We start from the raw sequence: 25,363 nt of genomic DNA on the forward strand, positions 1-25,363 counted from the left end.
AACTCCTCTCCCCCCTGGTACTTATTCCTCTACTGTATTTATAGAGAGCAGTCATACCTCCCCTCAGCCTGTGGGTAGGAGGCTTTGATCAGGCACCTGCTTCTGCATTCTGCTATGGGTGTGTGATGTTTTCAGGTCAGAAAGCTCATTTGTTTAGATCTGTACAAATCCCCTGTAAATCAACCTTGGTAATGTCTGTGTATCTGCAAGGATTAGTGTTACGGTTTGTAAATGGAGGTGGTTTATTCTCAAAACAACTGTGCCATGGAGTAAAAGGACCAGGAACTATCTTCAAAAATGTGCTCCATCAACAGCTTTGTTCTGCTCTCGGTCCTTGGTGCAAAGCACACACCTTCCTTCTCATATTGAAGACTGTCTGGTCTTCTGCCAGCTGAAATTAAGTATTAATCATCTGTAATCTATTCTTTCTAGGTGCTGAAAAGGGAATGAATGTAAAACCCTTCAGAGAGCTCCACTTTAGTCCAGAATCTCACCAGAGAACTAGGTATCTAAGCTCACTTTACCGACTGAGTGGCTCAACTGTAATTTTGAGAACAGGAAAAGAACACCCATATAAATTGTAACAAGCCCTGAATGTATTTACAGTAACTGGATTCCCTAATGTGTGGGTACCCCTGGCACCAAGGAATGTCAGTCTCAGCTTCTTCCCGTGCCTTAGTTTTTTGGGGGGTGGGCTCATCGCTCGGTTGTTTTCTGTTAATGTCTCTTTTCTCTGTGATGAGTGAAGCTGTTAAACAGTGTGCCATGTGCTAATGAGATGCATGCTGTGAAGTTCTCTCAGAAGTGCCATGTATGAATATATTTACTATATCAGTCCTCTGTGTTGACAAGTTCTGTTTCCCAATTAGACAAGAGTGAATTTCACAGGAGTGAAATAGCTTTTTCTTTAAATTGACAATATTTTTTCTCTAACGGAAATGATACAGCTCCTTGAACTGATTGTACAAATTGTGACAGGATGGGATACATCTGTAAAATTATGAACTCCACTTTGTATTGTGTTGAATAAAAACCTAACTGTGCCTGAGGGCAGCCTGTAGTAAGTACTGCATTCCAGACGTGCCCAGCTCAGACATCAGTCAGGACTATCACTAAGAGCCATCAAGACCACAGTCTGGCGCCTCCCAGAGGATAATGTGTTTCCTATACAGAGGCCAGTAGGTGGGGCAAGCATAACAAGAGGGGGTGTGCATGGAGGAGGTGGCAGTGCTGGAGCACATGCACAGAGGAATGACCCTACTTAAAAGTAGGGTTCCGCTTGGTGCGGGTGGCAGACCATCACCGTATACAAGGACTTGCCAGAGAGAGGGGATGAAAGGGACCCTACCCAGCTGAAAACATGGTGATATCTTGGACTTTCAGAAGGGGTGAGATCAGACTAGAGGAGGGAGCATTTCAGGACTTCGATTGTTTTCAGTAGAAGGGACGACTGTGATCATTTCTGACTTCCTGTATAACACAGAAGAACTGTAAATTGAGTGGTTCAAAGTAAAGTCACTGTGGTTAAGAAATTCCTTTGCTAAGCTGTGTTCCTTACTTTCTTGCCATGTTGTTCCTGAAAGGATTAAACTAGAATCCCAGAGTGCCCACAGCCTAGATGGAACTTGGGGGAGCATGAGCTAACACTGATTTTAGGGCCTAGGGTGGCTGGATGAAGGTGTTCAAGGTCCCAAGGAAAGGTGTGAGACACAGGTGTGCCAGAGGGCTCTAAAGTTAGAAACTGTGAACAGCTTCTACTGAGACCCAGCTTGCTTGGATACATGTGATCCCCAGCGATTTGAGTCCACTCACAATGGACTGGTGACTCTACAGATGGATACTGGGCCAGGTTGTAACACACACTATATATTCCCAGGGGGAAAAAAAATCTGGTAAACTGAAATTAAGTCTGGGAACAATAATTTAAGGGTAAAATAATATTGTTGTTACACAGTAAACAAAAGAATTAATAAACCACCAGATGAGTTAAAACCATGAACAGTTAAAAGTACAGTAGAACCTCAGAGTTACGACCACCTTGGGAACTCTGAAATGTTGGTAACTCTGAACACAATGTTATGGTGGTTCTTTCAAAAGTTTATAACTTAGCATTGACTTAATACAACTTTTGAAACTTTACTATGTAGAAGAAAAATGCTGCTTTCCCTTTATTTTTTGAGTACTTTATGTTTAACACAGTACTCTACTGTATTTGTGTTTTTTTTGTCTCTGCTGCTGCCTGATAGTATACTTCCAGTTCCAAATGAGGTGTGGGGCTGACTGGTCAGTTCATAACTCTGAGGTTCTACTGTGTAGAAATGTGCATTTAGTCATTTAGATCACCTTAACTCTGCCCCCACCGTGCTGCCAGCTTTCCCTTGCTGTTTTGTTCCCTTCATCCCTCCATCCAGCAAAGTTCCCTGTAAACTGCATGGCTGTGCAGCAATCTTGTATGTATGGCACAGGTCAGAAACCATGCTGCTCACATATCCTGTGTTTGGCCGCAGCAGGGATGTGGTGTGGCACTTTAAGAAACTGCTTTGCTCATCCTCCTCCCCCCAAGTCAGAGCATTAATGCCCCAGCTCCTCACTGTGGGGGGAGTGAAAATGCTTCTGGTCTTAAGGATATGCTCAGCGATGAGCCTTGTGCAGGGACTCAGGTGGGGGGCCCGACCAGGCTCTGAGGTGCTGGCTGGGTCAATAACTGCTCTGGAGCTGCTCCCAACAGGGCCAAAGCCCCAAACCTCTCTACCCTCCGACAGTTGGTTTCCAGGGATGTGGCAGGAAGAGAGCTGCAGCCAGGCCCCTTCCTGGGAGCACCCCAGGGGGACTGAAACCCTTGATCTGGGAGAGAGGCGGTCTGACACCTGCCCTCTCCCACATGGACTCCTGGCTGGGCTCCTAAGATGGTTGCTGCAGAGCAAATCTCCCTCAGCGACCCTGCAAATGGGGGCTGTCAAGGTTCCTTCCCCACTCTGAACTCTAGGGTACAGGTGTGGGGACCTGCATGAAAGACCCCCTAAGCTTATTCTTACCAGCTTAGGTTAAAAACTTCCCCAAGGCACAAACTTTGCCTTGTCCTTGAGCAGTATGCTGCCACCACCAAGCGTTTTAAACAAAGAACAGGGAAAGAGCCCACTTGGAGACGTCTTCCCCAAAAATATCCCCCCAAGCCCTACACCCCCTTTCCTGGGGAAGATTTGATAAGAATCCTCACCAATTGGTACAGGTGAACACAGACCCAAACCCTTGGATCTTAAGAACAATGAAAAATCAGTCAGGTTCTTAAAAGAAGAATTTTAATTAAAGAAAAGGTAAAAGAATCATCCCTGTAAAATCAGGATGGTAAATGCCTTACAGGGTAATCAGGTTTAAAAAGATAGAGAATCCCTCTAGGCAAAACCTTAAGTTACAAAAAGACATAGCTTATTTTATCAGCCATTAAACAAAAGAAAATCTAATGCATGTTCTAGCTAGATTACTTACTAACTTTACAGGAGTTGTAAGGCTGCATTCCTGATCTGTTCCTGGCAAAAGCATCTCACAGACAGACAGAACCTTTTGTTCTCTTCCCCCCACCCCCGATTTGAAAGTATCTTGTCCCCTCGTTGGTTATTTTGGGTCAGGTGCCAGTGATGTTACCTTACCTTCTTAACCTTTTACAGGTGAAAGGGTTTTGCCTATGGCCAGGAGGGATTTTATAGCACTGTATACAGAAAGATGGTTACCCTTCCCTTTATGTTTATGACAGGGGCACAGGAATTGGTGCATGATGCTGGGAAGGAGCCACTCTGCATACCCTACCCCTCTCAGTGCATATCTGCTTCAAATATCTCATTCCCCAGCACACATGCCCCGCACTTCTTTAAATTAACTTGCCTGAGGACAAAAATGTAGGACTCGGGAATTTGTAGGCCACTCAGTTTAAAAAAGAAAAGAAAAGAAAAAGAAGAATTAGAGGGAACGTTGCCGTTCAGTTGTTGGCTTTTGCACAATGTTTCTTTCCAAGGGCTTGTGTCAGCAGCCTGTCACTGAGAAATTTAAATGTAGAAAGACCAGTGCTGTGAATATTGCCATCCTTCTGTCTTCTCCATCTGTTGTTATATGGGCTTTAGGTTTGTAATCTGACTGTAACCATCTCTCCTTTGGAGAAGACGACATATTTGTATGGCTTACAGGAGGTGAACGGAAGATGTGACACACACAGCATTGGTTTTGTAACTGGTTTCATAGGGAAGTTCTTGTGAGTAGTGTGGTGAAATCTGTAATGACTACGAGTGGTCAGGGCCTAGGTTGTTTTAACTCAACTCAACATAAAGAATTTCTCAAAGCCCATGCTGAGACTGTATTAGAGGCCAAGAGAGCCTTCCTATTGACCTCAGTTGAGACTGCCAAATCCTACTCCAAGGAGCAATCCAGGGTGATAAACAACTTTATCAATGCTGAGTGCCTACAGCCCACTACAGAACCCAGCTCCAAGTGCAAAGAACTATTATCCTACTGTGCAGAAAAGATTACACATTCAGGAAGCCTTCTCAAACAGCATGGATCCAACCCACCTATACCAGCCAACAAACCACCTGCCTGCATTCCCAGAGCTCAGTACATTCAGCCCTCAAAAGGGAGAGGAATTATTTAAGTTCAGTACCAATGTGGACACAAGAACAAATGGATATAAACTGGCCATCAGGAAGTTTAGACTTGAAATTAGATGAAGGTTTCTAACCATCAGAGGAGTGAAGTTCTGGAATAGCCTTCCAAGGGAAGCAGTGGGGGGCAAAAGACCTATCTGGCTCAAGATTAAACTCGATAAGTTTATGGAGGAGATGGTATAACATGATTTTGGCAATTAATTGATCTTTAAATATTCATGGTAAATAGGCCCAATGGCCTGTGATGGGATGTTAGATGGGGATGGGATCTGAGTTACTACAGAGAATTCTTTCCTGGGTATCTGGCTGGTGAGTCTTGCCCATATGCTCAGGGTTCAGCTGATCGCCATATCTGGGGTCGGGAAGGAATTTTCCTCCAGGGCAGATTGGAAGAGGCCCTGGGGGGTTTTCGCCTTCCTCTGTAGCATGGGGTACGGGTCACTTGCTGGAGGATTCTCTGCACCTTGAAGTCTTTAAACCATGATTTGAGGACTTCAGTAGCTCAGACTTAGGTGAAAGGTTTATCGTAGGAGTCGGTGGGTGAGATTCTGTGTCCTGCATTGTGCAGGAGGTCTGACTAGATGATCATGATGGTCCCTTCTGACCTTAATATCTATGAATCTATAAGTACTGCACTCCCTGTTGAAAAATTGGAGAGGTTCAGTGAAGAGCCACAAGGATGATTAAATTATTAGAAAAATTGCTGTAGAGTGATTGATTCAAGGAGTTCAATCTGTTTAGTTTAACAAGGAGAACATTAAGGGGTGACTTGATTAGTCTAAAAGTACCTGCAGGGAGGAACAAATGTATGCTAGTGGGCTCTTCAGTTACTTCTGGTGGAATTCTGTGCCAAAAAATTAAAAATTCTGTGCACAATATTTAAAATTCTGCAAAATTTTGCATATTTTATTGTCAAAATAACACAAAAGAATCTCACCAGTTTCAGTTATTTTTGGTCATTTATTTCAAAATACCTGTCAGCAAGTATGTCCGTAACAATACAGATAAAAGATTCAGGAAATGTTTTTTGACAAATATGACAAATAGATTCCTTACTAGACATATTAACAGAGAACTCTGAGTCATAATTCATTTGAACTACAACACAGAACCATATTTCCCACACCACACAGAAGCAGTGCAAAGGCTTGGGGGAGTTGGGGTAACGGAGGAGCTGAAGGAGCCGGAAGTAAATTGCTGGGAAGGAATCATAGAATATCAGAGTTGGAAGGGACCTCAGGAGGTTATCTAGTCCAACCCCCTGCTCAAAGCAGGACCGATCCCTGATTAAATCATCCCAGCCAGGGCTTTGTCAAGCCTGACCTTAAAAACTTCTAGGGAAGCAGATTCCACCACCTCCCTAGGTAACGCATTCCAGTGTCTCACCACCCTCCTAGTGAAAAAGATTTTCCTAATATCCAACCTAAATCTCCCCCACTGCAGCTTGAGACCATTACTCCTTGTTCTGTCATCTTCTACCACTGAGAACAGTCTAGAGCCATCCTCTTTGGAACCCCCTTTCAGGTAGTTTAAAGCAGCTATCAAATCCCCCCTCATTCTTCTCTTCTGCAGATTAAACATCCCCAGTTTCCTCAGCCTCTCCTCATAACTCATGTGTTCCAGTCCCCTAATCATTTTTGTTGCCCTCCGCTGGACTCTTTCCAATTTTTCCACATCCTTCTTGTAGTGTGGGGCCCAAAACTGGACACAGACTCCAGATGAGGCCTCACCAATGTCGAATAGAGGGGAACGATCACGTCCCTCGATCTGCTGGCAATGCCCCTACTTATACAGCCCAAAATGCCATTGGCCTTCTTGGCAACAAGGGCACACTGTTGACTCATATCCAACTTCTCGTCCACTTGAACCCCTAGGTCCTTTTCTGCAGAACTGCTGCCGAGCCATTCGGTCCCTAGTCTGTAGCGGTGCATTGGATTCTTCCGTCCTAAGAGCAGGACTCTGCACTTGTCCTTGTTGAAACTCATCAGATTTCTTTTGGCCCAATCCTCCAATTTGTCTAGGTCCCTCTGTATCCTATCCCTACCCTCCAGCTTATCTACCACTCCTCACAGTTTAGTGTCATCTGCAAACTTGCTGAGGGTGCAATCCACACCATCCTCCAGATCATTTATGAAGATACTGAACAAAACCGGCCCCAGGACCGACCCCTGGGGCACTCCACTTGATACCGGCTACCAACTAGACATGGAGCCATTGATCACTACCCTTTGAGCCCGACAATCTAGCCAGCTTTCTATCCACCTTATAGTCCATTCATCCAGCCCATACTTCTTTAACTTGCTGGCAAGAATACTGTGGGAGACCGTGTCAAAAGCTTTGCTAAAGTCAAGGAACAACACGTCCACTACTTTCCCTTCATCCACAGAGCCAGTTATCTTGTCATAGAAGGCAATTAGATTAGTCAGGCATGACTTGCCCTTGGTGAATCCATGCTGACTGTTCCTGATCACTTTCCTCTCCTCTAAGTGCTTCAGAATTGATTCCTTGAGGACCTGCTCCATGATTTTTCCAGGGACTGAGGTGAAGCTGACTGGCCTGTAGTTCCCAGGATCCTCCTCCTTCCCTTTTTTAAAGATGGGCACTACATTAGCCTTTTTCCAGTCATCTGGGACCTCCCCCGATCGCCATGAGTTTTCAAAGATAATGGCCAATGGCTCTGCAATCACATCCACCAACTCCTTTAGCACTCTCGGATGCAACGCATCCGGCCCCATGGACTTGTGCTCATCCAGCTTTTCTAAATAGTCCCGAACCACTTCTTTCTCCACAGAGGGCTGGTCACCTTCTCCCCATGCTGTGCTGCCCAGTGCAGTAGTCTGGGAGCTGACCTTATTCATGAAGACAGAGGCAAAAAAAGCATTGAGTACATTAGCTTTTTCCACATCCTCTGTCATTAGGTTGCCTCCCTCATTCAGTAAGGGGCCCACACTTTCCTTGGCCTTCTTCTTGTTGCTAACATACCTGAAGAAACCCTTCTTGTTACTCTTAACATCTCTTGCTAGCCGCAACTCCAGGTGTGATTTGGCCTTCCTGATCTCACTCCTGCAAGCCCGAGCAATATTTTTATACTCATCCCCGGTCATTTGTCCCATCTTCCACTTCTTGTAAGCTTCTTTTTTGTACTTAAGAGCAGTAAGGATTTCACTGTTAAGCCAAGCTGGTTGCCTGCCATATTTACTATTCTTTCTACACATCGGGATGGTTTGTCCCTGTAACCTTAACAAGGATTCTTTAAAATACAGCCAGCTCTCCTGGACTCCTTTCCCCCTCATGTTATTCTCCCAGGGGATCTTGCCCATCAGTTCCCTGAGGGAGTCAAAGTCTGCTTTTCTGAAGTCCAGGGTCTGTATTCTGCTGCTCTCCTTTCTTCCTTGTGTTAGGATCCTGAACTCGACCATTTCATGATCACTGCCTCCCAGGTTCCCATCCACTTTTGCTTCCCCTACTAATTCTTCCCGGTTTGTGAGCAGCAGGTCAAGAAGAGCTCTGCCCCTAGTTGGTTCCTCCAGCACTTGCACCAGGAAATTGTCCCCTACATTTTCCAAAAACTTCCTGGATTGCCTGTGCACCGCTGTATTGCTCTCCCAGCAGATATCAGGGTGATTTGAAGTCTCCCATGAGAACCAGGGCTGCGATCTAGTAACTTCTGCGAGTTGCTGGAAGAAAGCCTCGTCCACCTCATCCCCCTGGTCTGGTGGTCTATAGCAGACTCCCAGCATGACATCACCCTTGTTGCTCACACTTCTAAACTTAATCCAGAGACTCCCAGGTTTTTCTGCAGTTTCATACTTGAGCTCTGAGCAGTCATACTGCTCTCTTACATACAGTGCAACTCCCTCACCTTTTCTGCCCTTCCTGTCCTTCCTGAACAGCTTATATCCATCCATGACAGTACTCCAGTCATGTGAGTTATCCCACCAAGTCTCTGTTACTCCAATCACATCATAATTCCTCGACTGTGCCGGGACTTCCAGTTCTCCCTGCTTGTTTCCCAGGCTTCGTGTATTTGTATATAGGCACTTGAGGTAACCTGCTGATCGCCCCTCTTTCTCAGTATGAGGCAGGAGCCCTCCCCTCTCACGTGCTCCTGCTTGTGCCTCCTCCCGGTATCCCACTTTCCCACTTACCTCAGGGCTTTGGTCTCCTTCCCCCGCTGAAACTAGTTTAAAGCCCTCCTCACTAGGTTAGCCAGCCTGCTTGCGAGGATGCTTTTCCCTCTCTTCGTTAGGTGGAACCCGTCTCTGCCTAGCACTCCTTCTTGGAACACCATCCCATGGTCAGAGAATCCAAAGCCTTCTCTCCGACACCACCTGCGTAGCCATTCGTTGACTTCCACGATTCAACGGTCTCTACCCAGGCCTTTTCCTTCCACGGGGAGGATGGACAAGAATACCACTTGCACCTCAAACTCCTTTATCCTTCTTCCCAGAGCCACGTAGTCTGCAGTGATCCGCTCAAGGTCATTCTTGGCAGTATCATTGGTGCCCACGTGAAGAAGCAGGAAGGGGTAGCAATCTGAGGGCTTGATGAGTCTCGGCAGTCTCTCCGTCACATCGCGAGCAGCAGACTTCTCGGTTTTCCCAGTCGGGGCGGCAGATAGATGACTCAGTCCCCCTGAGGAGAGAGTCCCCAACCACCACCACACGCCGCCTTCTCTTGGGAGCGGTGGTCGTGGAACCCCCAACCCTAGGACAGTGCATCCCATGCCTTCCAATCGGCGGAGTCTCCTTCTACTCCCTTCCCTCAGATGTATCATCTGGTCCACTCTCCGCATTAGTACCTGTGGAGAGAACATGAAAATGGTTACTTACCTGTATCTGCCCTGCTAGTACATGGACGTTCCCCTTTTTTCTTCTGGAGGTCACATGATGCCAAATTTCCTCACCATCCTTCTGTCCTCGATGTGCAGCCTGCTCTGAATCTTCAGAACCTTGTGTCCTTAGAAGCCTATCTTGACATCCGTCCAGGAAATCTTCAATTTCCCTTATGCATCGCAGGGTCGATACCTGTTGCTCCAGACCTTGAACCTTCTCTTCCAGGAGCCTGGGTGTGAACTTGGAGGGCTGTTGGGTATGAGTGGGAGAAGTATGGAACAGGGTTTTTTGTTTTGTTTTTTTTTGAGGGGGTAGGAGTGCAGAAGGATTGTTAGGAAGCTTCCCGCATGTAGACCGTGGCTGACTCCTAGCCTCTCCCACTGAGTCAGGCACATCTGCCTCTGTCCCTATGTAGCTCTGCACCCCTCCTTCATCATCATGTTGCTGTGCCCTCACCCAGCCACTCCCCCATCTCTGTCTCCCAGTACTCCCTCCCCCGCCCCCATGTGTCTCTGTGCCCTCGCCCAGCCACTCCCCTTTCCCTATGGAGCTCTGCCCCTGTCCCCATGTGTCTCTGCATCTTCCTCCCCCCGTGGCCCTGTGCCTCCACTCCCATTCAGCCCCTGCCCCAGTCTGTCCTCCTCCACTAGCCCTTATGAGCCCCTGTCTGACCCCACACAGTCCCTGTCTCCTGACCTGGCCTGACAAGCGCTGCGAAGGCAGCTCTCTTTCCTCGCTGGTGGGGAGCTGCAATTTTGTTCTGTTGCCACAGTGCCCTCTGGTGGGCAAAAGGTGGAAGACCAGCAACATTTTGGCAGAAGCTTTTTTCTGCGCAAAAAATTAGAAGTCTGCGGGTCTCATTAAATATGCAGTGGTGCAGAATTCCCCCAGGAGTATTCAGTGTAACAGAGAAGGGTCTAACATGATCCAATGGTTGGAAGTTGAAGCTAGACAAATTCAGACTGAAAGTAAGGTGTTAACGGTGAGAGGAATTAACCACTGGAACAATTTACCAACCGTCGTGGTTGATTCTGCATCACTGACAATTATTCAATCAAGATTGGATATTTTTCTAACAGATTTGCTCTAGGAGTTATTTTGGAGAAGGTCTCTAGCCTGTATTCTACAGGAGGTCAGACTAGATGATTACAGTGGTCCCTTCTGAACTTGGAATCTGTGAATAAAGGAGTCTCAACCCAAGACCTGTTAACTGACCCATGCCCTTTCTATTGGGTGAAAGAGAGCCATGAGCAACTGGTGCCCCTCTTGTCCAAAATAGCCAATACCTCATTTAAGGAGGGAATCTCCTCTTCCTCCTTAAACACACAATAGTCTGACAAACACTGAAGAAACCCAGAAGATACATCGGTTCTAGTGCTCAGTGTCAAATCTCCCATTCCTTCACAAGTTCACAGAAAAGCTAGCCAAATGCCAACTACAAGCGATTCTAACTGAAGTTAATATCCTAGATTGGATCTGGATTCAGGTCAGGACATGGCATTGAAACAGCTTTAGTGGCACTGATGGAAGATCTTCTGTTGTCAGTGTATAGAGGGCAAACGTCCATTTTCATCTGCCTAGATCTTTCTGTAGCATTGGCCATGAGATGCTGTTGTCCCACCTAAGAGAGATGGTGCGGTCCAGGGTAATGGTTTGAATCCTTCCAACAAATAGTGGTGGGAAACTGCACCTTCACTAGGAGACCCCTCACCTAGATCAATTTTCTTTCCAGTACTTATCAAGATCTCTATGCAGCCACTAGATGAATTAGTCAGATAAGCAGTATGCCAGCAATATGCAGATGAGACACAGATTGATCTATCTTTCACCACGTATGACTGCACCACTACCTAGATGCCCAGTGCTTGGATGAGATCAGCTCATGGATGAAGAACAGCTGGTTGAAGTAAAACCTGAGCAAGACAGGTTATGCTGGTGGGTAGAGGAAAGTGCACTGAAGAGCTTGCAGCTATGCTGCAGTCTTGTGTTGAAGATTAACACCCACAGTTGGTCAATTCAGTCCATATGTTGCTGGATTTCTCACTGTCGCTGAGCTCTCACATAGCATGCATGCATAAGTAATGCTTTCTATCATCTCCGGTTGGTGAGGAACCTGTCCTACATTATGGCAGATGATGACTTGACCTCAGTTGTTTGTGCCTTTGTCACCACCTGTCTGAATTATAGCAATGCTATATACCTGATCGTGAAGGCATCAATCCTTAAGAAACTCCTATTGGTGCAGAATGCTGCAGTGCATCTCATCGGCAACACAGGCTCCCGCAAGCACATCACACCTGTCCTCTACTCTCTGTGCTGGCTTCCCTAGAATATCATGTTCAAGGTCTTGGTCCTTATCTTCAAGGCACTCCATTTCCTGGGCCCAGCATATCTAAAAGGTCACCTAAAGCTCTGGGGTGAGGACTGTGGTCAACAGCTCCACTCGGACGCTGGAATTTTCTAGCATGAGTGTAAAGTCCATCTGTGCAGAAGATGGAGCTTTTGGGGGGAGGGAGTCTGTGGAATGAACTCCCAAATGCAGGACCATCACAAACCTCACTTCCTTCCATGCCAACTGCCAGGAACACTTTTCGGACCTGCCTTCTCTAATGCAAGCACTCTGTGTACATTTAAAACATGCACAAAACCCTACCAAAACAGACTGCTCCACTACACACACAATTCTACTGGAGAGAGATTAAGAGAGAATGAACCATGCATGACAGGGGGCTGGACTAAATCAGTAGTGCTCAACCTTTCCAGACTACTATACCCCTTTCAGGAGTCTGATTTGTCTTGTGTACGCCAAGTTAAAAACGTCTTGCTTACAAAAATCAGGCATAAAAATACAGAAGTGTCACAGCACACTATTACTGAAACATTGCTTATTTATTTTTACCATATAATTATAAAATAAATTAATTGGAATATAAGTATTGTGTTTACATTTCAGTGTATAGTATATAGAGCAGTATAAATAAGTCATGGTCTGTATGAAACTTTAGTTTGTACTGACTTCGCTAGTGCTTTTCATGTAGCCTGTTATAAAATTAGGCAAATATCTAGATCAGTGCTACTCAAAGTGGTGGTCCGCGGACCGGTGTCGGTCCGCGAGCCATCGGCTGCTGGTCTGCGTGCACAATGGGGAAAAAGTTGCCGGTCCCCCACATCAGATAGCTTGAGAAGCATTGATGTAGATGATATCTAGACTCTCACTCCTGGGTGAGACCCACTGGACTAGATGACCTATTGAGGTCCCTCCCAGTCCTACACTCCTATGATTCTATATATCCCTTAATACTTTTGCAGTGATGATAATAAAGTAGCTGAAAGGTGTATAAAGGTGCCTTATACCAGTATAGCTATTTCTGTTTGGGAAGGAAAATAAACTATACCAGTTTTGGGCACCTTCATAATGCATCAACATTAGGGGATTATATTTATAAATGGAATCCGCAGATAGACTTGCTTTCTTGTTTTCTTCCTTTAAGTGGGCTACAGACACTTTAACCCTTCCAAGTGTGGCTTAGCACAGACCCCAATGTTAAAGATGGCAGACCTGTTACCTCCTCCTGTCCATCTCCCTGGGGCCACCGCAGGATATAGTTCCTTTCTAAAGTGCTTTTCACTCACTACAGCTCCTTTGGATGGCAGGTGAATTGTTGCTCCTATTTAAGGGCTGACCTGCTGACAGACTTGCACTGACCGAACTGAATTGGTTCCCTAAAACTGTTGTCGTTACTCAGGTGCAGATCTTTGTGGATGCTCTTACTTTGGAATAAAAGTGGTTAGTGTCTGCACAGATATTTGCACCAAAATAACTCAGTTTTAATTTGCATCTTTTGTTATTTCCGTACAAGTTTGCGTGTCGATCAGCCCTTACTGCAGGCTGTAGAGGTCAAGTGTGTTGCTCATGGTCATACTGTGAATCCCTGAAAGATCAGGAATAGAACCCTGGAGTCCTGGGTCATTCAGTACTATCCCCAAATAGATATTTTTATTAAAGATCCTTACTCCTGGACTAGAAATCTCGTGTGCCAGTTCTTCAGTCCTGGTCCTATGCCCTAACCACTAGGAAAAGTCTTCTGAATGGATGAATTGTGCGGGGATGACCACAGCATCTCACTCCTGCAGTTAGGAGCAGCTTGCGGCCTCCTGCTGCTCCAGCTCCCCTCTCAACGCAGTCCCAATGCAGCACCTCAACCCTGCTCCTCTGCCCCACACCTGCATGTGCTCAGCTCTGAGGCACTCCAAAAGCCTGTGCAACTGGCCCCACAACCTCTTCAAGATATGCTACCCTGAAGCTGTGAATTCTTACCATGACCCCAATCCCACATCCCTTTGCAACAGCAAAGGATTGTGGGATGTGGATTAATCCTGAAAGAAACGGTGAGAACCACTGTACTAGGCAGTGCTTCCTCCCTCCCTGTTTCGATTGTGTGCACTAAAGACGTGTAGCCTGAAAGTCTAAAGAGAATGCTTCTCCACAAACTGTCGCTGTGTGCTAGAACAGATGTAGCAATGAGGAGTGGGCACGTTCCCTTGGATGCATATGGTGACCTGATTGTTAACTGAGGAGGAAATTGTTTTAGTGCTTGGAGAATCACTCGGTAACAGCTGTTATTACTGTTGTTGGAGCAGGTTTCATTCCAGTGGGAGTTTCTCTAAAGGGTACTGCATCTTAGTGAATGAGTTATTGTAATGGACTCTGCTAGTACAATTCGCCCCTAGGGCACTAATGACTTTGAAGCTATATGGATTTTGTTTCTATCTTTAAAAAGAGACCAGCGTGTGATGCATATAAACCTCTCCTAAGAGAACCTAAGAGGGTTAACTGCTCTGTATCATTTTCAAAAGGGTATCTGGGAAAAATACAGCTTGTGGCAGGCTAAGATCCCCAGAGATACTCCAGGCTGCCTGGATTTACTGCTGAACTGTCTTAGGAGATGGAATTTTCCATCATGTGACCTTTGTGTTCCTGCAGGTGTTTACAAACTGCTGCTGTAACTGAACAAGGATTTTGTACCGTGAGTGAAACAAAACCTTAGGTCTGTCAGTGTGTTCTAGATGCATGTTCCTGGACTTTTTAAACGAGACACACAATAACTACCTATTTGGCTCTTTTCTCAAAGGATTCCTGTAGATTTGTAGCTGGGGGGCCAGGGGGCCATGGCCCCATCACTTTTAAAAGTGGGAGGGCACTGCCCTTCCACGTTTTACAAGCCATAAGGAGAAGGGAGAAGCGAGGTGTAACGGGGAGGAGAGGAGCGAGGTGGGGTAGGGTCTTGTGGGGAAGAGGGGCAACCAGGCCTGGGGTGGGGGGAAGGAGGTAGTGTGGGGGCCGGGTCTTGGGGGAAGGGGCGGCATGAGGGCGGGGCTTCGGGGGAATGAATGGCATGAGGGTAGGGGTTTAGGGAGAAGGGGCAGTGCGGGGATGGGGCCATGGTTCGGGCACCTGTGGCTCCCCCCAACTTTTAGGGGGCTTCTGCTGCTCCTGTTTGTAGCCCTCTCATGAAGCCTTAGTGCAAACCTCCTGGTTTGGCATGTAATGAATGTTAATTAGGAGAACTGGCTGGAACATTCTTGTATAGTGAATTAACTACTGCATTTGCCTAAATTGTGATTGTTCATCTTGTACACATTCCTTGACTCAGAGTGCGAGCATTGGAAGAGTGACTCCACAGATTAATTCATATCTATGTGTAACTTGTATGCTCTCTGTTTACTGAAAATATGTGAGGCAGTTGATGAGGTTTTGAGTGTCTGTGCATGGTTTCTAATACTCTTTTGTATCACTATGCACCATGTTTCTGTACATCTTTTCGCCTTTTTTGTCTTAGCTCTTGTTAACCATTTTTATTCCTTTTTCTTAAAATAACAAAGCAAACCCAATGCAAAATAAGAAGGTTTCAGCTCTGAAATTCTGCCATATGTTGTTACCCACCATTTGAGCTATAGACCTGATAAAGACTCTCAGAATGCGACTGTAAAAATATGCGGGATGTTTTGAATAAGGAATACATAGTGACTAAATTATCCAGCATGCTGATCAGACTAGCATGTGGAATAATAGTCACAGAAACCCATTAGCCTTGTATTTAACAGCAGCCAGATGCAAGGCTGTATTAGCCAGTAGGCTAGAATACTAAGCCAGAGATGATACTTTTACTGTATAAAAAGCATTTCTCTTCCCCCACTTGGGAAAAGACTGTTGTGACTCATTTGGAGTTGCTCTGTAATTTGTGAATATTGTGTGTCGGCTTGGCTATTGTGCTGGTTTCTGTCTGCCAGGTGTGTTGGCAGCAACAAGGGCTGGGTTCAGTATCTTGGGGTTCCTCTTAGCATTACAAAACACAATTGGCTTGAGCCCCTCTTCTTCTACTTCTCAGTCTCCTCCTTCCCCCCGGAACTCGAGGAAAACCAAACACCAACTCTGCGTGCTTCTAAGAGGCAATACTTCCCCACTTGCAAGCACTGTGTATGTAAAAATTTTAGTAAGAGGAGAGGGAACCCAGTATTAACTTGGGAAAACACCACAATGATGCAAAAGTATGCAAACATTAAGTACAACACCCATCCCACAATATCTTGGGCAGTAGTGCTTTGTGTTAGTTTCTCCCACTGCGATGTGAAAGTCTGATGGACAAATGTCCCTTTAACATGCCAGTTCACTTTCCCACTGCTGCACCCTACTCACTGTTTGTTGGCCAAGGCTAGCAAGTCACAAGAGTCCGTGGGTGCATTTGGGTGGGCTGGAGGGGGGAGGGCACAGCTGAGTGATGCCTCTGCTCACCGCTGTCGCTGCCCCCTCTGCCTTCATCTGTGATTCCGTGTTCTGAGGTTCTACCACCTAGCTCAGTCCTTAGTGATTTCACTGGCTAGTGGGGAACCTCACTGCTGCTGCCTCTTCTGCGTTGCCTTTCTCTGCAACACTGTCCCCACACTATCTTAGGGCTCAGCCCCTAGCCCAGCTTATCGAGATTTCAGCTCTAGCGACCACTGAGAAACAAGGACTCTCAAGTCCAGTCAGCGGTCTTTAAACACTGGATGGGGAGGGTCAAATGGCAACTAAGAAAACAGTCTGTGCCACCGGGTTAGGAGCACCTGTCCGCACCCCCACCCTGACTTTCACTTGGATTTGGCATCACTGCCTCCTGCTTAGCAAGTGAGATTGAGGTAGGGTAACTGTTCCCCCCTCCCCCCCAGTTAGAGCCTATTAAGTACAATTCTGCTGCCCTTTAGTGATACAATAGGATAACAATATTTCACTATCCCTGCAGCCAAGACTTATGTGAATTTTAACCCAAAACAACTACAATTGATGACTCTGGCAAAGCAGGTATGCCTGCTGGTCACCAAGGGAAAGTAGGTGTGTCTCTGCAAATATGGTCTGCTCTTGAGGTCTTTTCCCCCCAGTTCATAAGTAGGTGGCAGGAGAGAGCTCATTCAGACCACTGCTTTACACTGTATTGGCTTAACTCAACTGGAATTAGTCTGGAAAAACGGGCATGAGGGAAAAGAATGGCTCAAGATTAGAGCTGTCTTTTCACGATCCCTCCCCCCCCCCCCCCCCACACACACACAAAGCCAATTTCTTGAAACTGAAACCGTTTGCAGGAACGTACCAGGTTCGCCAGAACTCGCTGAAAGGGTTTCTCAGGCCCAGGATGGAATTTCTGGTCAGAAAGTGAGATAGTTGAGCACTCTGTGATTCATCATTAAAACCTGTGAAAGGTTTCAGTTTGATCCTGATAGGGAAAATTTCTGAATTCTGATATTTACAGGACGGGAACACCATATCCCACCCAGCTCCACCCAAGGTCGCCAGCTCTTAGTACACGCCAAACCTCCTCTCCAGCCAATCTACACAACTAGTTTGGAGCAGGACAGGAAAAAGCCTGTGAACACAAAGACAAAAGAACTCTGGCAAAATTGAAGAGGGGCGGTAATTCTTTCGGGGAAGCAGACTGAGACACAGGTCCCAGTCAGGGTATCTGGGGAAACTAGACTAGGTCACCATCCCAGGATGGTAGGGCTATAGGTAGGATAGACGGGAATGTAGACTATATTTTAAATTCCCTTTTTTTTCTAAAAAGATTTGTTCCTACTGCTTAAAAAAATCCACAACTCTTAAGAAGGCTGCTGACTGTACATTATTGGTCACAGGCTCCTGAAGGGAAGAAGGTATCTGAATTTATTCAGACATGTGGGGTGAGAATGGTTGGTACACGGGGCCTGGTCGAAGAGTGGGAGGATTGTAGAATTCCACCCTGCCAAAGATAAAGGCCTGAGGTCTGACATTTCATAGATTCTATGGCCAGAAGGGACTGTTCTTGTCATCTAGTCTAACCTCCAGCATAACACAGGTCAGAGAACTTCCCCAAAATAATTCCTAGAGCAGATCTTGGAAAACTATCCTATCTTAATTTAAAAAATGTCAGTGATGGAGAATCCACCACAACCCTTGTTAAATTGTTTCCAGTGGTTACTCACTCTTACTGTTAAAAATTTATGCCTCATTTTCAGTCTGAATTTGTCTAGCTTCAACTTCCAGCCACTGTAACATATTAGACCTTTCTCTAGTAGACCAAAGAACCCATTATTAAATATTTGTTCCCCCTGTAGATACGTTTAGACTGAAATGAAGTCACCCCTTAACCTTCTCTTTGATTAAGCTCCCTGAGTTTATCACTCTAAGGTATGTTTTCTAATCTTTTAATCATTCTTGTGGCTCTTCTCCACACCCTCTCCAATTTATCACCATCCTTGAATTGTGGGCACCAGAACTGAACGCAGTTTGCCAGCAGGGGTCACACCAGTGCCAAATAAAGGTAAAAATAACCTCTCTACTCCTACATGAGATTCCCCTGTTTGTGCATCCTAGAATTGGACATAGTGTCATCACATAGGGAGCTCATGTTCAAATGATTATCCACCACGACCCCCAAATCTTTTTCAGAGTCACTGCTTCCCAGGATAGAGTCCCCTATCATGTAAATATGGTCTACATTCTTTATTCCTAGATGAATACATTTACATTTATCTGTATCCAAATACATTGTTTGCTTGTGCCCAGTGTACCAAGTGATCCAGATTGCTCTGAATCAGTGACCTGTCCTCTTCCTTATTTACGACACTCCCTATTTTTGTCATCTGCAAACTTTATCAGTCATGATCTTGTTTTCTTCCAGGTCATTGATAAAACTGTTAAATAGCATAGGGCCAAGAACCAGTCCCTGTGAGACTCCATAGGATGACAATTTCCTGTTTATAATTACATTTTGAGACCTATCAGCTAGTCAGTTGTAACTCTATTTAATGTGTGCCATGTTAATTTTATATCTTTCTAGTTTTGTAAATCTAAATGCTGTGTTGCACCAAGTCAAATGCCCTACATAATCATAGAATCATGGAAATGTAGCATTGGAAGGGACCTCAGTATGTCATCTAGTCCAGTCCAGTCCCCTGCACTCAAGGCAGACTAAGTAATAACTAGACCATTCCTGACAGGTCCTTGCCTAACCTGTTCTTAAAAACCTCAAAATGATGCAGATTCCACAGCCTCCCTAGGCAGTTTGTTCCAGTGCTTAACTACCCTGACAGTTAGGAAGTTTGTCCAATCTAAACCTCCCTTACTGCAATTTATACTCCTGGGGGAATTCTGCATAATTATGCAATGCAGAATTTGTGTAGAATTAATGTTCTGCGCAGAATTTAACTTTTCCCCCACAGAATTGGCACTGCAGAGCTCCTGGCCACCATTAGGGGCCGCCGGGCCCTGCAGAGCCTGGCTCCCCAGCTCGCAAATAGAGAACACTGCCAGGGGGAGGGGGAGCTGGTGGGTTCCCAGCAGCTGCAGTTCGCATCCCACCTTGAAGGAAGGAGGTGACATGCAGGAAACTTCACACAAGCCAGGGACCCAGCGTCAGACTGTTTCTCCCTGGGCTCTGGGGAAAAGGGATGCAGGTGTCTGGCTGGGGATGCTCCACACAGCCCCCTCCACCACCTCCAAATACTCCCTCCCAGTACACACACCCTTCCAGCACCCTCAGATATCCCCTCTAACACCCCCCAACTGTGCTCCCCCCTTCCCCTGACAGTGTCCTCTCTTTGGGAATGTCTATATGGTAACCCTACAGAAGCAGGGTGAAAAACTGATGAAAAACTGATGAAAAAAGACCAGAAGGGCAGAGCTTTCCTCCAAGATTTGCCCAGCTGGCACGTGTGACACGTCCAGACTGATTGCTCAACAAAGAATAGAGGAACAGAAACTGGGTTGTCGTAGGGGTTTCTTTAACTCTCTTCTCCTGGGGAAATATTTGTTGTTGTCTGTATTGTTACTTGCTGACAGGCATTTTGAAATAAATTACCAAAATAAGTGGAACTAGTGTGATTATATTGCTTTATTTTGACAAATAAAATATGCAGAATTTTAAAGTGTTGTGTGCAGAATTTTTAATTTTTTGGTGCAGAATTCCCCAGGTGTAAATTTAAGACCATTGCTTTTTTTCCTATCCTCAGAGGTTAAGGAGAATAATTTTTCGCCCTCTTCCTTGTAGCAATCTTTGACATACAGTACTTGAAAACTATACGCATGTTCCCCCTCAGTCTTGTCTTCTCCAGACTAAACACACCCATTTTTTTCAATCTTTCCTCATAGGTCATTGTTTTCTAGACCTTTAATTATTTTTTATTGCTTTTCTCTGGACTTTCTCCAGTTTCTCCCTGTCTTTCCTGAAATGTGGAACCCAGAACTGGACACAATACTCCAGCTGAGGCCTTACCAACACGGAGTAGAGCGGAAGAATTACCTCTCATGTCTTGCTTACAACACTCCTGCTGATACATCCCAGAATGATCTTTGCTTTTTTTGCAACAGAGTTACACTGTTGACTCATATTTAGCTTGTGATCCACTATGACCCCCAATTCTCTTTCAGCAGTACTCCTTCCTAGGCCATCATTTCCCATTTTCATGGGAAGTCTAAGTACATTATGTCAGTGCCATGTGGCAAATTGCTAGTATGATTATGATGGGTCCCACGCTTCCTCTTCTTGGGGGAAGGTTCAGGGTGCAGTTTCCTGCCCCTGGACTAAGGTATCTACTGTCCCACTAGTAACCCAGAGAAAGGTAGTGGAGAGGGAGGGACCCGGGCCTGACCTCTACTCCGGGTCCCAGCCTAGGGGCCCTAGGGATAGTGGTAAACCACTTGAACTAGTGCTTCCTTCCCCTAGGCTACTTTCCTCTCCTGCTCTTCAGCTTGTGGGGCTTCCTTCCTTCTCTCTGCACAAGCCGGGTGTCTCTTTACCTAGGGTCTTGGTCTTCTAGCCAGCCACGGCACTTCTCCAAACTCTCCTCTACTTCAACTCCTTCAAACTGCACTCTGCTCCAACTCCTTCCCCTGGTTAATTGAAGCAGGGGGGTTTTATCAGGTGACTAGCTTCAGGTGCTCTAATTGGCTTCCAGTGCTTTTAATAATCTATAGAAACCTTTCTTCCCTCTACAGGGAATAAGGCTTCTCCTCATCCTGGGACTTACATATCTCTCCTATATCACTCTCCTGCTGCCTTCTGGCCATGCTGGATCACAGCCATTACCTTTATCATCCAAACTTGTATGCAGTATTGTTGTAGCCATGTCAATCCCAGGACATTAGAGAGAGAAGGTGGGTGATGTCATATTGATTACTGTACCCACTTTTGTGACCAGAAGAAGAGCTCGAAAGCGTGTCTCTCTGACCAATAGAAGTTGGTCCAATCAAAGATATTACCTCACCCGCTTTGACTCAACCAAACTTGTCAAACTAACTTTCTTTTTCTATGAGATTACGAGACATATTTTCCATAAATCCGTGTTGATTTGCATTAAGTATGTTACTCTCCTTTAATTCTCTCTTAAGTCCAGTATCAGCTGCTCCATTATCTTGCCTAGCAGCTATGTCAGGCAGGCAGGCCTATAATTATCTGGGTCATTCCATTTACCCTTATTAAATATTGGCATAACATTATCTTTCATTCAGTCCTCTGGAACTTCCCCAGTGTTCCAAGGCTTATTGAAAATCAATATTAATGGTCCAGCAAACTCCTCAGCCAGCTCTTTTAAAACTGTTGGAAGCAAGTTTACCGCACCCGCTGATTTAAAAATGTCTAACTTCACTAGTTTCTCTGTAACATACTAGTGAAATGGCAAGAGTGTTATCACCATATGTGGAGACTATGTAATGTGTATTTTCCTCAGATACAGGACAGAAATATTTATTTAACACTTCTGCCTTTTCTGCATTGTTGTTGATAATTCTACCAGTTTCATCTAGTAATGGACCAATACCATTGTCAGGGTTCCTTTTGTTCCTAATATATCTAAAAAACTGTGTCTTACATTATTAACTCTGCTGGCCATAGATTTCTCCTTGTGTCCATTTCCTTCCCTAATAATTTTTCTACAGTTCTTATCTTCTGATTTATATTCATTACTATCAACTTCCCCTTTCTTTCATTTGTTATATTTTATTTTTTACAGCTGCCCTAACTTCCCCTCTCAACCAGGATGGTTTTTTTTTTTTGACAAGCACAGCCTTCTTCCATGGTTGTGGGATTGTGGCTTTTTGTGCATCTAGTAAGGTGACCTTAAATAATTCTTAATTATCATCCACATTTTTCTGATTAAATTCTTCCTCACAGCTGATTTGGCTTGCAACTGTTTTCAGCTTTGTAAAATTGGCCCTATTAAAGCATCAAGTATATTTATCCATGATCTGCACTTTTTTTCTGCCTGACATCAGAGGGGGTGCACTGAGAAATGAGAAAGGGGACAGGTACAGCTAGCCTTTTGACAGCGACGACTGTTTTTAGTACTGTCACTAACTCAAGAAAAAAGATTATTTAGGAGCTAGGTGAGGTTGGGGAACAAGCCTGGATTGAAGAGCTTGTTCTGAAGAAAGACTGTGAGAGTTGGGCCTATTCAAAGAGAGAGGGAACAGGAAGAAATTATGTATGTGGGGCATTACTCAAAGGGAGGCGTCCTTCAACTTCAGCTGGGCTTTTACCTCTAAAACAAAAGAACACAGTGTCAGTTATCATGGAAGGCAGTTGAAACAAAGTAGAAATCAGTTCAGCCGTAAATCTAGAGAACAAACTAACAGGAACTAGTTGAAAAAGAAGCAAGTCTTCATCAGAGGGACACCAACTCAATCCCAGTATGCACGTTGTTACAGGTAGCACCTAAGATTCCTATAAATTTAGTTTAGAGGGGGGGAAATTGCTTTACACGGTGTATCTGACTGGCTGTGGCACTGTTTCCCTTCTGTTTTTAAGCTGGTTAGATTTCAAGTTGGTTATGTCCCACGAAAGAGAGTTGACACGTTGGGGCTGGGCCCTCACGGTGTGTCAGGCTGGATGGCTGTGCTTAAATTTAAACTTTCCCAATATATTGTAGTTCCGAAACTTCAGGTTTCTGAATCATAACTGGCACAAGTGTGAGTTTTTAAACAGATGTGGTGAAATTAAAATTGTAGTTTAAAAGAATGAGCATAATGTAGTTTCAGGCATTATGCCTGCTCCTGCTATTTTGTGTGACATTAGAATAACCTTTGCCTGTATTTTTAGAGCCCCCTTCCGTTACTGTGTCCATCCAAATAAAAGGGGAAACCATGAAAGTGACTCGACACAGTGCTGTCAAGTGCTCAGAGTACGCCATATCTGTAGAATATTCTTGGTTTAATCTTTCAGTTATAGTGATCTCTGGAGTAGATAAAATCTTTTCAGGCAGAAGTGTTGTTTTTTTAAGTTATGTCCCTTTTGTAGGATTGGTTCCAGAAAAATGTGGCATTCTGATCTGGTTACTGAATCAACTGCCAAGAAACCAAGGGGAGCCCCTCCCAATGGGTCCTAGGCTGTGTGCTGTCATGGTGGCCGTCAGTGTGAAAGTGGGGGGGAATACATCAATAGATTATTTTGATTTTTGAGCCATTATTGGATAATTCAATCATTGGCTTTAAATTTTGCAATTGAGTAAGAGAGGGCATAGAGTGATCACAAGGAAGATGTGTGTGATTTTGACTTTATCATGAGCACCCGCCTGTGCTATGCCAGCTGGGAGCTGTGCACTTTCATAGTCATGAATAACAATATCCACGGCAGATTTAATTCACAGTGATGGGAACAGCTTATCAAAGAGGGAGCTGTTTCTCTGCCATTTATAAAAGAGGCCTTGGGCAGAAATATGAAGCCAGAAAATGCTGTCTCACTTTTGGTAACTACAACACAGCATCTAACTTACTGCATTTGACAATGAGCCAGATCTTGTTTTATTGTCAGAAATGAGGGTTCTGACCTGGAATTCTTCTGATTTATACTCCAAAAAGTCTCTCTGTGGATACTCCTATTAGGGAATTGCACCAGTATTCTATGATATCTAGGATATCTTTCTAGGTTAGGTGTCTTCAGTATAAGGTCTTGTAATAGAAGAACGTTTCAACGTGGCTTAGTGTCACCCATTGGTGATAGTTTAGGTATCACAGAAAGATTTTGAGAGCATTATTTCATTTTTCTTGCCTCCTTGTTTAAGCAGTCTTGTAGTCAGGCACTATTAGTGTAAACAGGTGGCTAAAAGGTATTTTCTCTGTGTAGCAGAGCGTGGCAGGGCCCCCTTGGCTTCTGCCTCTGCTAAGTCCACAAAATCACTCTGAGACCCTGGGGTTAGTATCCACTGGTGCAGTTTGTTCACTAGCTTGTTCCCACCACTGTTTCACCATGTATAGTTGGTCCTTCACCATCTGTGGGCAAAGGGAAGGGAAGAGCTACCTCCCTGCTTCCTCTCCCTGCCTTTTCCCTTTCTGCTCTTCCCATGGCTTCCTTGTCCTGAGGCTTTTATACACAGTCAGGCTAATTAGGTGGCAGTTGTCTCTGCTTCCCCAATTAAGGCCAGGTTATCTCCAGCCACCTCTAATTTATTACCCTAAATGGGAGCTGGTGTGACAGGGCTGAATCAGCAACCCTTTGCTCAGCACACTGTCACACTCTGCTACACTCTGAGGCAATGTAATATTTCCCACACTTAGAGAATGAAAGTGTCATAAGAACATAAGAATGGCCATACTGGGTCAGACCAATGGTCCATCTAGCCCAGTATCCTCTCTTTCGACAATGGCCAATATCAGATGCTTCAAAGGGAATGAACAGAACAAGGCAGTTATCAAGCGATCCATCCCCTGCAGTCCAGTCCCAGCTTCTGGCACTAAGAGGCTTAGGGACACCCAGAGCATGGGGTTGCATCCCTGACCATTTTGGCCAATAGCCATTGATGGACATGAACTTATCTAGTTCTTTTTTGAACCCTGTTATAGTTTTGGCCTTTACAACCTCCCCTGACAAGAAGTTCCACAGGCTGACTGAGCGTTGTGTGAAGAAGTACTTCCTTTTGTTTGTTTTAAACCTGCTGTCTATTAATTTCATTCAGTGACTCCTGGTTCTTGTGTTCTGTGAATGGGGTAGATAACACTTGTTCACTTTCTCCACACGATTCATGATTTTATAGACCTGTATCATTTTCCCCTCCCTTACTCATTTCTTTTCCAAGCTGTATAGTCCCCGTCTTTTTAAGCTTTCCTCAGATGTAAGCTGTTCCATACTTTTTGTTGCCCTCCTCTATATTTTTTCCAATTCTAGTATATATATTTTTTTAGATGAGGTGACCAGAGCTTCATGCAGTATTCAAGGAGTGCGTGTACCATGTATTTATTTAGTGGCATTATATGTTTGGTCGTCTTTTCTAACCCTTCCCTAGTGGTTCCTAACATTCTGTTAGCTTGACTGCCACTGCACACTAAGCAGATGTTTTCAAAGAACTATCCATGGTAACTCCAAAATCTCTTTCTTG

General features: G+C 45.0%; 1 protein-coding gene across 4 annotated transcripts in view; it reads left to right on the plus strand.

Moving 5' to 3' along the window:
• Positions 1 to 25,363, plus strand: part of NDRG3 (NDRG family member 3) — a 119,418-nt gene that overhangs the window by 36,858 nt on the left and 57,197 nt on the right. For 3 of the 4 annotated variants that reach the window (XM_073309972.1, XM_073309975.1, XM_073309974.1), the window contains exon 2: positions 433 to 505. The exons of the other annotated variant lie outside the window; for it this stretch is intronic. In XM_073309972.1, coding sequence (XP_073166073.1) covers positions 447 to 505 — 59 coding nt within the window. In that variant the 5' untranslated portion in view covers positions 433 to 446. The remainder of the gene's footprint in view (positions 1 to 432; positions 506 to 25,363) is intronic. 4 annotated transcript variants of the gene reach the window in all.

This window comes from Lepidochelys kempii, chromosome 13, assembly GCF_965140265.1.
Source record: "Lepidochelys kempii isolate rLepKem1 chromosome 13, rLepKem1.hap2, whole genome shotgun sequence".
NCBI classification, from domain to species: Eukaryota; Metazoa; Chordata; order Testudines; family Cheloniidae; genus Lepidochelys; species Lepidochelys kempii.